This window comes from Octodon degus, unplaced genomic scaffold (assembly GCF_000260255.1).
Source record: "Octodon degus isolate 3935 unplaced genomic scaffold, OctDeg1.0 scaffold00037, whole genome shotgun sequence".
NCBI classification, from domain to species: Eukaryota; Metazoa; Chordata; class Mammalia; order Rodentia; family Octodontidae; genus Octodon; species Octodon degus.
In genome coordinates, this window is record NW_004524613.1 from 3246560 (window position 1) to 3259746 (window position 13187).

The 13187-nt window shown below is 45.3% G+C and overlaps 1 protein-coding gene across 5 annotated transcripts in view; it reads left to right on the plus strand.

Annotated features, from left to right (window-relative positions):
• Nucleotides 1-13187, plus strand: part of Dnmt3b (DNA methyltransferase 3 beta) — a 28837-nt gene that overhangs the window by 3542 nt on the left and 12108 nt on the right. For 2 of the 5 annotated variants that reach the window (XM_004630806.2, XM_004630808.2), the window contains exons 3-11: nucleotides 1147-1260; nucleotides 2726-2854; nucleotides 3478-3687; nucleotides 6111-6269; nucleotides 8395-8502; nucleotides 9350-9494; nucleotides 10029-10088; nucleotides 11763-11888; nucleotides 12038-12082. In XM_004630806.2, coding sequence (XP_004630863.1) covers nucleotides 1147-1260; nucleotides 2726-2854; nucleotides 3478-3687; nucleotides 6111-6269; nucleotides 8395-8502; nucleotides 9350-9494; nucleotides 10029-10088; nucleotides 11763-11888; nucleotides 12038-12082 — 1096 coding nt within the window. The remainder of the gene's footprint in view (nucleotides 1-1146; nucleotides 1261-2725; nucleotides 2855-3477; nucleotides 3688-6110; nucleotides 6270-8394; nucleotides 8503-9349; nucleotides 9495-10028; nucleotides 10089-11762; nucleotides 11889-12037; nucleotides 12083-13187) is intronic. The other 3 variants (XM_023714860.1, XM_004630809.2, XM_004630810.2) reach the window with 2 other exon arrangements.

The window sequence follows — 13187 nt, forward strand, 5'->3', positions numbered from 1 at the left end:
CATGTGGTGCTGGGGGATTGAACCGCGGTCCCTGATGCTTTTGCTAAGCTTGTTCTAAGTAGGTGCTTTAGACCACTGAGCCATCTCTCCAGCCCCTGTACTGGGAATTCTTATGGAACAATGCAGAGTTAGTGCCATTGCTTAATTAGTGTAGTAGGAAATTTCTCCCTCCAAAACAAAAAATAGGAAAAGAAAAGTGGGGCAAGCAAGATAGCTCAACAGTCTAAAGTGCTTGCTTAGGCAAGCGTGCAGGGACCATGGTTCAGTTCCGAGCACCACATGCTGCATCATCCCCACCCCCAGGGCGGGCTGAGTAGGCCACACACACAGAAAAAGAAATCTCCCTCAAGCAGTTAATGTGTGTCTTTTTCCAGGTGCTGTGAGTTGCCCTGCCAGCTGTGGCCAGTCAGTCTTGTGTATTACCTTTCTCTCATTTCTATGATGTGTGGCTGTGGGGGTTTTATGCTGTTTTCAAGCTAATCCTGTCTTGCATTTGTGTTCCCGTGACTGGTAGAGTGCTTTCTTAGTACATGCAAGGCTCTTGGTCCATCTGTAACTCCTTTAGTACACCAAAATAAAACAAGGTAGTTGACAATGTCTTTGAGTCTTACTATTATAATAGGTTTCAATCTGATTGACTATTTTCAACTACAAGAATCTAATTGGAAAAATTAGGTAGTTGACCATATGGGAGTTCTTTGATTTAATATGAGATTGATATTAGGGATTTAAGTAGGTTTTTAAAAATATAGGGCTGGGAAGATGGCTCAGTAGAATAAGCACTTGCCTGGCAAGTGTAAGGATCTGAGTTCATTCCCCAGTTCCGCCAAAAAAAAAAAAGTGTGTGTGTGTGTGTGTGTGTGTGTGTGTGTGTATATATATATATATATATATATATATATATTGCTTGTGCTTTAACTGATATGGGATTCAGGACCTTATGGCTGTATATAGTGATGGTAAACACTATATTCCTAGCTCCCTGGAAGGTTGAGGCAGGAGGATCACAAATTAGAATACATCCTGGACAATTTAGCGACCTGGTGTGACCCTGTCTCAAAAGGGGCTAGGAATGCAATTCAGGGAAAATTAAACCTAAATTCCTGATACTAAAAAAAAAAGTTGGTTGTTTTTCTTTGTAAAAAGGATCTGACTGGTGATGGAGACAGAAATGGTGAAGGGGAAGATGGAGATGGTCCTGATACTCCAGTGATGCCGAAACTGTTCCGTGAAACCAGGACTTCATTGGAAAGCCCAGCAGTAAGTACCCTCCCACACTGAGATCCAGGGCCCTTCCCAGCAGCATAAGGAAACATTTCTCTCTCTGAGAATACACAGATGGCAGCAATATGACAGCAAGGTACACATGCTCTCATGGAGGGAATGCTGTTCCTTTATTTCCCTGTGGAAGATGTCCAGTTTTTTTCTTGGATGTGTCTTAGAAGTGATGGGTTAATTTTTTTTTTTGGCAGAACTGGGGATTGAACTCAGATCCTTGCATTTGCCAGTCAAGCGCTTATCCTACTGAGCCTCCCCGGGCCCATGGGTTGATGTTTGAGTTAGCTTTTTTTTTTTTTTTTTGGCGGAACCAGGGATTGAACTCAGGCCCTTGAGCTTGCCAGGGAAGCGCTTATTCTACTGAGCCATCTCCCGGCCCCTGATGGGTTGATGTTTAAGAGGGCTATATATAACTCATTGTCAGTTTCCCGTGGGAGCCATCTCTTGTGGCTTGATTTTTGTGTCTTGCATATAGAGTTGGAGGTCTGAATTGGGAAGGTCATTATCATTTATGATCATATAATTTCTTATTTTTTAAGTCTGGTATAGAGTCTGTATGCACTCGGACTTGTAGTGATCCTCCTTGTCTCAGCCTCCCCAGAGCTGGGATTATAGGCATGTGCCTCCATACCTGGTTTTGGTGGTTGGTTTCAGCATGCCAGGGTTTCTGGGGTTCTGAGGCTGGCAGACCATGCGTTAACCAGAGATGGAACCCTGGTCCTTGCGCTTGCCAGGTAGGCGCTTAGACTGCTGTGCTATCTTCCTAGCCATGTGATCATCCAATTCCTAAGAGATACTTGGTGATAATCTCACTTGCTAGGCATGAGAGGTGTTATTCCTTCCCATTTGACACATGAGAAGGTTCCAGTAACCTTCCGAAGCTTATGCGTCATCTCTTGCTCACGTACAGAATTTGAACACTGCTTCAGGACCCTGAGGCCATTTTGAGAAAACGTAGGGCTTAAGTGCTTCTGACTTGAAAAAACCAAAAGTTGGCTTTACAGTTCTATTTTGGGGAAAGAAAAAGTTTAAGGTAAACATGCATTTTTTTGGCAGAACCGGGGATTGAACTCATGCGCTTGCCAGGGAAGCGCTTATTCCACTGAGCCATCTCCCCGGCCCCATAAACGTGCGTTTTTTAATCCTGGTTTGCAGGTACATGTTTTGAGTTCCAAGCTGTGACAGCAGACCTGGATCTATTGTTTGAAACCTCACCTCTTGTCTCACTTAACAGGGCAAATTCTGAGCTGGAGGTCAGTCTAGAAGTTCCCACCTACTTAATTGCCTTGTCACTTGCAGGTGGTCTGAGGTCACCAGGGGCCCCTGACCACCTCAGGATGGAACGTTCTGCTTCCTGCTACAGTCCCCATTCCTTCAGGTACCTGAGGTCCAGCTTCCTGTGGGAGCCATCTCCTGTGGATATAGCCATATCCTATCTTACTTCCAGGTTCGAACCCGAAATCACAGCAGTGTTTCCACCCGGGAGAGGTACAGGCCTTTCCCGCCTCGTTCCACCCGCTCCCGGCAGGGCCGCAGCCACATGGATGAAACCCCCGTGGAGTTCCCTGCTACAAGGGTTGGTCCCCCTGCCCTGTCTCTGAGGGGAGGTCTGCCTATCTCATGACCCTGGCAGTGATGGCTGCACAGGGTCCTCTCAGTACACACTTGGTGCTTTTCGACATTTTGGCTTTTTTCTTTTCTGGGTGTGGGTGAGCTTCTCCTAGGCCAACAGCTTCTCTTCTGTCCTGATCTGGATGAAACTGCTTGCAAGCCAGAAGTTCCCCATTCACTGAGCCCTTGCCTCAGCTTGGAATTGCACTGGAAGCCTCTGATTTCCAAACGGTTTTCTCTCCTCCTTAACCTTCAGCTGCCAGTGGGAGCCCCAGAGAGTCTTGCAGATTCTGCTTTTTGCTAGGTTGGGTGTGCTGTGGATGCTTTAACTGTGGGCCCTCTGAGCTCAGTCCCTGCAGCCTCTTGTCATTCTTGTTTCATCCCCTAGTCTGTGTCCACCTCTGGATGATTACAGTGACTTTCTGCTACCACTTCAGGGAAACTTGCTTCTGGAAAACTGTTCTGTTTCTGCCTCCTTCCTTGGTTTCTTTACACTTTTTGTGTGGTAGGGGGAGCCCTTGGAAGGCATGGTCTCTGTCATCCATTTGCTTTGCTAACTGGGGTACCAACGGTGTCCTCTGTCCACAGTCCCTGAGGCGGCGGGCAGCCTCATCTGCAAGCACATTGTGGTCGTCCCCAGCCAGCCCTTACCTCACCATCGACCTCACAGATGACGACGTAACCCCTCAGAGCAGCAGTACCCCTTACCTCAGCCTAGCCCAGGATAGCCAGCAGGACAGCTTGGACTCCTCGCAGGTGGATGCTGAGGGCCAGGACACGGATGACACAGAGTACCAGGTACGCGAAAGCGAGTGTCTGAATACCTTGAATAGAAGGAAGGGAAAGCAGTTGCTACCCACTTTTGGTAACTTATGATAAGCTGGTGCTACAATTGCTCATTTCTGTTGTTTTGGAATTTTTTTTCTTTGAGACAGGTATCTGGCTACGCACACCAGACAGACCTGCCTCAGCTTCCCAAGTGCTAGGATTACAGGCATTACCGCCACACTGTGCTTATTTTGGGGGTTTTTGAGGCAGAATCTCTCTGAGGTTTATGCTAGCCTTGTTCTTAAGATTCTTCCTTAGCCACCATTGTGCTGGAATTACAGGCATGAACCACTGTGCCTGCCAGTTTTTCTAATTTTTAATTACAGTATTTGAATATTTACTAATCTCTTCCATAGGTAACATGGCCTTTCCTTTGTACTACTTGTGAATCCTAAGCCAAGCATCACAGCAGGCGAATTCAGATTTTCTATGTGCTATTTGTTGTACATGGAAGCACTGTTTGTGTATGCAACGTGTAATGTGATTTTCTATTTTTTATTTTTTTTATGGAACCGGGGATTGAACTCAGGCCCTTGTGCTTACCAGGGAAGCACTTACTCCACTGAGCCATCTCCCCTGCCCCTTTTCTTTCTTTTTTTTTGTAATGTGATTTTTGTTATGTACATCTGATGATGCGCGGGCTCCTTACTTGGAGGTGAATGTTATCTTACATGTATCTATAATATACCCAGAGGTATAGATCATAGTGTCATTAGCCAGTAGCTTTGTTTTTTTTTTTTTTTTTTAACAACAAAAGAATATGTCTTTTAATTGAGGAACTCATTGTGAATGCCTTCAGACCTATTACTGAACAAGCAAATGCACATTCTCATCATGTTGTTAACATCTTCTGTTCGGCATATGCTGCATTCATTTCTTTTTTTTTTTTTTTTTTTATTTTTTTCAAAGTTTTATTGACAAACAGATAGCAATGAGACAGTTTCAAATCATATCGGAAGGACAGTTTCAACAAATAATACACTGCATATATTCTTAGTGGTTAATTGCTGTACAAGATGCGGACTTGTGATCCCATTTACAAACACCATTAGAGCAAATCATTCTATTCATTCAGAGAATGCAACTATATATCTATCCCAACCTCTTTGAATACACAGATACAAAATGGACATTCATCGGTATACCCCATTTTTTCTAAGTTCCGTTATTGAATATTATAGGTGTGTAAACTCAGCAAAATATTCTAAAAGAGTCCAGTAGCCCATAATAGCATTGGGTCTTATATTTAACTGGCAATGTCAGAAATTATTGACCTGAGTCCCCCACAGCTCAACCCAACAGCATGGCTTTATTTCTTATATTTCGACTTCATACTTTTCTACTGGACAGTAGCTTTGTTTTCTGATGCTCTTTGATACTTGCATATACTGAGGAGCGTGCACTGATAGGGTGAAGTTGCTGGGAGTTTTGAGTCAGGGTCTTGCTATGTAGCTCAGGGTATCCTCAAACTTCTGGTGATCCTCCTGCATCCCAGGGTGCTGGGATTACAGGCATTCCTCACACTGCCCAGCTGCCTTTTTGCTATTTATAATACTTTAGAAGGAAGCCAGTACACTTTATTTGTGGTGCTGAGAATCAGGCCCAGGGCCTTCACACTGAGATATACCCCCACTCCGTTTTTTTTTTTTTAAACTGTATTTGGTTTTTCCAGGGTCTCACTACACAGCTTGGACTCCTAAAAAGATCCTCCTCTCTTCAGCCTCCCCAGCTCTGGGATTACAGGCATCCACCACACCTGGACTCTGGTGACTCGGCCTGCCCTGGGGTTGGAGTTGCACCTGACTAAGCTTGCCTAAGCAGGTGCTTTAGTCAGCTGAGCTATCTCGCTGGCCCCCCTAGTCCTTTTAAGAGCCCAGCTCTTTCCACTTACTGGCCATGGTGGGCTCCAGCTTGTGATCTTTCTTCCTCAGCCTCCCAGAGTGCTGGTACTATCTACCAGCGTGGCTGCCACCCCTGAATAATAGCTGGATGATCTGATCTGTAAGCCCCCTGTACAAATGAAAAGTTAAACACATGCAACATTCAGTGGCTCAAGAAAAATGCTACCATTCCAAAAGGTACAAATGGGCTCACAGCTAAGGGTTGTAGAAGTCCTAACAGTTTAAACATTGCTGAAAACTCCCAATTCCCAAGTGTCCAAGATCTAAGGTGGAACCTTTTTGACATCTCACTTTTTTCCACCTCAGTGCTGAGATGCATCCAGGACATTGCCAATACTAAGGACACATTCTTTCAGGGAGCTCCACTTCCTCTAAGCTGGCACTCACACTTTACAACAAGCTAATTATTGTCAGAGTCAGTAGAGTGAGCAGAATTTGACTATTATGGTCTTTCTTTGTAACTGTGATTCCTTCTTGTGGTTTTTCTTCCAGGATGGTAAAGAGTTTGGCATAGGGGACCTTGTGTGGGGAAAGATCAAGGGCTTCTCTTGGTGGCCTGCCATGGTGGTGTCATGGAAAGCTACCTCCAAACGCCAGGCCGTGGCTGGCATGCGATGGGTGCAGTGGTTTGGTGATGGCAAATTCTCTGAGGTGAGTTGAAAGTGAAGGCAGGGTCTCTGGCCCTCAGGCCTGAAGTCTGAGCTCCTGTTTGTAGTTACTTTGGCAGCTTAGACCATGTCTGGTGTGAAGGATAAATTCTTACTGTGGTGGGAAGCTTGAACAGTTGGATTTTGTGGGTCCAGAGCTCAGTTTACATGCAAATCAAATGCATTTGTTTCTCTGGGACTAAATTACTAGTAAGGCTAAGTATGGAGCTGGGAATTTGGGGTTTATGTGAAATTCCTGAAGAACAGCAAGCTGGGAAATATTGAAGAAAAGCAGTGTAGACTGAACAAAAAAATCTGATGGGAGAACATCGCTTGCAGATTCTGTTTCTGACCAGCAGAGGGAGCAGAAGGTCCAGTATCCTGGTTCGATACTGGCCCTGGAGGTCTGGAGGGCTGAGATTTGTAAACTGTTAGCTCCTGTGAAACTAGGGAAGGTGAGCTATTAGTAACTATCTGAGCCCAGTGAAGCATGAGATGTGCTTGGCAAGACTAGGCCTGATGCTAACAAGATACAGATGAAAGTGAGCAGTTTTGATGTGAGATTACTGTAATAGGTCTAATTTTGGCTGTGTAAGGGTCAAAACCAGACTGATTCTGCTCTAGATGTATCCAGGTGTCATAGACACCCAGCCACATCTCTTCCCACTTGGCCTTGGCATGATCTGTTCAGTGGCCTATGGACACAATATGCAGAAACTTAGAATCACATCATTGTAGCAATTTTTTTTTTTGGCCGGCTCGGGCCACCTTAAGGGCTCAGTGGGTAAGGCATGGCGAGCTGGGGATCAAACCGAGGTCTCATGCGCCTGACTGGGTTTGCCCCAGCACTCTGCCTGAAGCACTGTTCTATTTTTTTAATTTTAATTTTATTGAGAAAGGCTGATAGGACAGTTTCGATAATCAATACGTTGTACATTGTTATCTTCTTAGTGGTTATCCATAGTACAAAAAGCAGACAAGATATCCTGTCCAAACACTATTAGTATACCTCTTTCTTCTCATTGAATTAAGTGAAAGTAGCTGTATATCTATCCTAACTATTTTGTACATATAAATACAAAATGATCTTTCCTTTGTATCCCTTTTTTTTGTTTAGTCCTGTCAGAGGTGGATATTCTATTGGCATCTACATACTATAGGTGTTTCAATTCAGCTAAACAATCCAACACTGTCTAGCAGTCTATAATATTAGTGGGAAGTTATTGACTTGAGCCTTTTACAGCTCATCGTATTACTATGGATTTACTTTATATACCTCGTTTTTATACTTTTCTGCTGGATGGTTAAGACCAAGATAAAGCAAACCTATATAACAAGAAATGTAACTTTTGTATCTGATAAGGTCAGTCAAGTCCCCTCACGATTTATCCCGTAACCCTGTACCGCACTTTGTAGATCCTTTGTCAGTGTCAGCCATGAGGATGAGTCACAGCCATTTGAAGCACTGTTCTATAACAGTGACAGGAATTTCATGTGGGTGAAAGTCTTGTCAAGCTGAAGGTGGACAGAGGAACACAGCTGGAAACCCAACTATGGGTGCATGAAGACTGAAGTCCAGGGCCATCTTGGCTTCCATAGCAGCGATGTCAGTACTATCTAAGGGAGCACCCACGTGGATGGATCTAACTGTCCTCAGGCATGGGGTCCCAGTTTGAAATGTGAAGGATGTGTGGGTGTCAGGTTTATGGGTATAGGGCATGGCAGGACTTGTGCCTTTCTCTCTTCTGATTTTCCATTTTTCTCCTTTGGTGTTGGCATCTGTGAGCCTTCTGGCCATGAATTGGCCCTAGGCCAGTCATGCAAAACTTAGGGATCTTTCAGCAGGTTCACTGCCACAGCTCTAGGCCAAGATGTGTACAGTCTCTCTTCTGATAGTTAGGGGCTTGCAGGTTAGCTCAGTTGTTTAAGCACCTCTTGGGGCAAACCCAGTCAGGCGCATGAGACCCTGGTTCAATCCCCAGCTCCCCACGCCTTACCTGCTGTGCCCTTAAGGCAGCCTGAGCCAGCCAAAAATAAATAAATAAATAAATAAATAAATAAAATCCTTCAGATAGCTGTCACCATGATGCACAGATGTGGGCAATACTGATGACATCTTTCTCTTTCAGGTTTCTGCAGACAAACTGGTGGCTCTGGGGCTATTCAGCCAGCACTTTAACCTGGCTACCTATAACAAGCTGGTTTCTTACAGAAAGGCCATGTACCATGCCCTGGAGGTAACATGGGAATGGGGAGGGTCCTGGCCCTGAGCAGGGAGGAGCAAGAGCCCACCTGAAAGCTAGCTTAGCCTGTGTACTACCAGAGATGGCTTGAGAGGACAGGGCTACTGGAGTAGGGCTGTCGTGCCTGTATGGGGAGGGATTTGAGGCTTTGCCTAGACCTCTAATGACCTGTGTTGAGTAGGAGGAGCCCTGACAAGTTGGGCTTTCTTGTCAGTAGGTGGGCATGGTATTGTGTGGAGTGGAAGGCCAAGCATGGGCAGCGGCAGAGCCCAGCTACCTCCTTTCTCTGTGGGCCACTCTGTCCCCTGGGAACCACTGGGTTTTGTCCCATATTCTGGTTCCATTGGAACTGGTTTTGTACCCCTAGCACTCTGAAGCAGCCTCTGGTGGTTGCCATGTGCTTAATTACACATGTGAATCCACACAGTTCATTTACTAATACACATCTGACAAGGGCCCCATTTTCTTTAGGACAATAAAACAAGCCACAGACAAACCAAATCAAACCAATAATCAGGCTAAGGTTGTTATATAGCTTCAAGCAGCAGAGGTGACTGAGGATCTCCTGCTTTGACAGGGAACCAATCATTCAATTTCTCTACAGAAATGTGACCCTGCTTGGTTTCTGTGGAGACTTAACCCCCTCTGCAGCCATGCCCTCTCGCCTGTGTCCCACATGGGCTATTCCTTCCACACGACATACCACAGTGCAGGACAGCAGTCTGGCCCATGAGAGGGCCAGTGTGAGAGGAATGCTAGCTTTAGTAGGGGTCTCTGGGTGGGGCCAGGCCAGCACCCATTCCTTGCCCTGGTCACCAGACTCTGGTTTATATCTCTGCAGAAAGCCAGGGTGCGTGCTGGCAAGAACTTCCCTGGTGGTCCTGGAGACTCACTGGAGGACCAGCTGAAGCCCATGTTGGAGTGGGCCCATGGGGGCTTCAAGCCTACTGGCGTGGAAGGCCTCAAACCCAACAAGAAGCAAACAGGTGGGCACAAATCATTGGCAGAGGCAGTTGCTGCCTCTGGTAGGAACAGCCCTCGAACACATGCCACCCTTTCCTGCCCTTGTTTGACCCAGCTCCAGTGACTCTGGACCTAGGCCCACCTCTGTGGAGCCAGTGTGATGAGAAATAGACTATGCATCAGAAAGCAGACCCAGCCCTGGCCTTCCTTGGCTTCCCATCTCTGGTATAATGAGTATATAATTGAGATTGAAATGTCACTGAAAACTGTAATAAGTACTTTTTAAAAGCTCAGTGGAGAAGAATTAAATGTTTGACCTATGTGCCATCTCATAAGATTTTTTTTTTTCTTTTTTTTTGGCGGAACCGGGGATTGAACTCAGGCCCTTGCGCTTGCCAGGGAAGTGCTTATTCCACTGAGCCATCTCCCTGGCCCCCATCCTGTAATATTTTGGCAATGCCACATCTCTTTTACATCTATGATTTCCTGAAATGCAGAATGTCTTCATAGTCCATATGTTTAATGTGATGTTTTCTGTTTTGTTTCTCCCAAAAAAGTGGTTAATAAGTCGAAGGTGCGTCGTGCAGGCAGTAGGAAATTAGGATCCAGGAAACACGGTATTCCCTTCCCATCATTTGACTGTCTATGTTCTATTTCCTTTACTCTATCATTTTGATTTCTTAGAATGTAAAGTGGTTACTGGACAAATCAAATCTCTTACAGTTGACTTGGATTCCTCCCTCCACCTCACTCCCCATCCTCACCGTATCCTCCAAATTAACACTGGGTGCACAACCTTCTGCCTTTTCTGAACACCGCTGGCTATCCTACTTTCCCTCTCCTCAACATTAATGCAATAAGTACACTGAATGTCTTTTTTTTTTTTTTTGGAACCAGGGATTGAATTCAGGCCCTTGCGCTTGCCAGGCAAGTGTTTATTCTACTGAGCTATCTTCCCGGCCCCCTGAATGTCATTTAGAGTGTGTTCTGAATGACTGTGTGGTATTATAAGGTGAAGAGCTGAATTTAACCATTCCCATTAGGATTGCACAGGTTGAACAGAAATATAGGTGGAATTGTAGAATCTCACTCATAGACTAGGAGCCAAAGTAAATTATTTCCTAGTAATGTCCTTAAACAAAAAAAAGGAACAGGTGAAATTATTCAGCTCAGTCTTTATTTTATTTATTTTGGTGGAACCGGGGATTGAACTCAGGCCCTTGCGCTTGCTTGACAGAGAAGCACTTATTCCACTGAGCCACCTCCCCGGCCCGGAACAGGTGAAATTATTACTATCCGTATTTAATATCACAATTTTAAAATACTACCATTTCGACAGCTAAGTGTAGATTTGATATTTCACCTGCCCATTAATTGTCATCTTGCAAATAATTGTTTTACACATCTTGTAACACATCTCCCTTCTTTTTTTTTTTTTTTTTGTGGAACCAGGGATTGAACTCAGGGCCCTTGCACTTGCCAGGGCACATCTCCCTTCTGATAATAAATTTTCATTGGGAAGTTTGCATCTGTGTTAAAAACAGATTAACCATACAAACATTGCATATATTAACTAAATTCATAAGTATTTGCAAAGTACATTTAAGATAGTTGTGTACATTGACTGCTGCTCTCCCAGCATTCATGAAGCTAGGGCAGGAGGATTATCAGTTGGAGACCTGAACTGAAGTGCAAAATGCTGTTTTAAACAGTGTAATTAAAAAAAAAAAAAAAGTCCAAGTTAGTACCAGTGAGCCAGTTGGTCGGTCACTTGCTGATTTTTTTTTTTTTTTGGTGGAACTGGGCATTGAATTTAGGCCCTTGCGCTTGCCAGGGAAGCACTTATTCTACTGAGCCATCTCCCCGGCCCCAACTTGATGATTTTAAATCTGCATTCATGGTCAATGTAAAATCAAGTTCCTTGGCCAACAGTTGTTTCAAATGGCTCAATTGACATGTGTGGGTATTGCACAGAGTGAGGGGCATCTTAGATATAGGTATGTCCGCTTTTGCTATGTAGCAAGGTATTCTGCTCTTTGAGATTGGTTCAAAAAGAATGTATTCTTTCACGTGTGGATATTTCAAACCCTTTAAACCTGTACTCTAGATACCAGGTGGCAGGGATTCAAGGGGGCTCCTGTCCTGTGCTGCCCTTTGTGGGCCTGGTATGGGTGTCTTGGCATGCCCCAGATGGCAGCTGGCTCCCAGGCTAAGCTAGCAGTCTTTCCCTATCCTGCCTTTGCCCTGGGCCCTCAGCCAAGCTATAGCTGCCTTCTGCTTACATTTCGTAGAGAACAAGAGTCGAAGACGCATAGCTGACGACTCTGCCACTTCTGACTACTGTCCCCCACCCAAACGCCTCAAGACCAATTGCTATAACAATGGCAAAGACCGAGGAGATGAAGATCAGAACCGAGGTGATTGTTGGGAACAAAGGAGTCTAGAGTGGCAGATTGCACAACCCGCTGTAGTGGGATGGATGTATTCATGGTGACTTGGATGGGTGTAGCCACTGAGCAGCGGCCCCTGGCCTTCATCTCTTCTCTTCTCTCACCTTCTTTAACAGAACAAATGGCTTCTGACGTGCTGAGCAACAAGAGCAATCTGGAAGGTACGCCCTCTCCTGCCAGGCCCTGCCTTTGCATCCACACCCGTGCCCCTACCTTGCTGTGCTGAGGATAAGCAGTAGCTCTGGGCCATAGCTCAGCTCAACACCTGTTTCTGCTCCCTGTGTATCATTTGCTTCACTGTTAGACTGAGAGGTACGATGATTTTTAGTTGATGATTTTGCCCCTGATGTAAATAAGTAGCGGAGTTTAGGTAGGGTACCTGGAAGCTGGGTCACTTCAGCCAAAGAGAACCCAAATATAAAACTCAGATCAGTGGCATCCTGATGCATCCTGAGCAAAACCTGGCACTAGTGAAACAGTGCAAAGTGGATGTGTGTTGGCCTTGTCACGCTTGCAGACTGACCCTAGCTGGGAGCTCCCACTGCACAAAAACTGCCCAGAACAAACATAATGAAATTACTGGGAAGACCAATGGAGTTTCCCAGTGCCTGTATCTTCTGGTAGGACTCTTTCTTGAGTGATGGCTTAGTGAGAGTTAAGAAGACACACCTGACCCAGAGGCTCCTGGGAAAGCTTAACTTTGGAGCAGTGTGTCACAGTACTTGAGTTTGGGCCCATGATCCTTCATGCCCAAGATAACATTTGTCCTCGTGTCCCACCTTTATCTTTTTTTTTTTGAGGGGGGGCGGAATCGGGGATTGAACTCAGGCCCTTGTGTTCATCAGAGAGGCACTTATTCCGCTGAGCCATCTCCCCAGCCTCCACCTTTATCTCTTTTAAAAATTGGATACAGGGTCTCACTACACAGTTCAGATTTGTAGTAATCCTCCTGTTTCAGTCTTCCCAACTCTGGGGCCACAGGCATGTGCCACCATGCATGGCTTTGGGGCCTGGCACAGCACACCTGGGATTCTGAGGCTGGCACAGCATGCAGTACAGCTGATCCAACGTGGGTCCTTGTGTGTGCCAGGCTGCTGCTTAGGCTGCTGAGCAGGCGCTACTTCTAAGGATCTGGGCTTTGGAACTGGACCCATGTGCTGTTGCTGAAGTATAACCATAGGCAAGTCCTACCGGCCACCCAGAGTCCCACAAATGCTTTAGCTGTCATAATCTTTATTTTTATTTATTTTTTAAAATTTATTTATT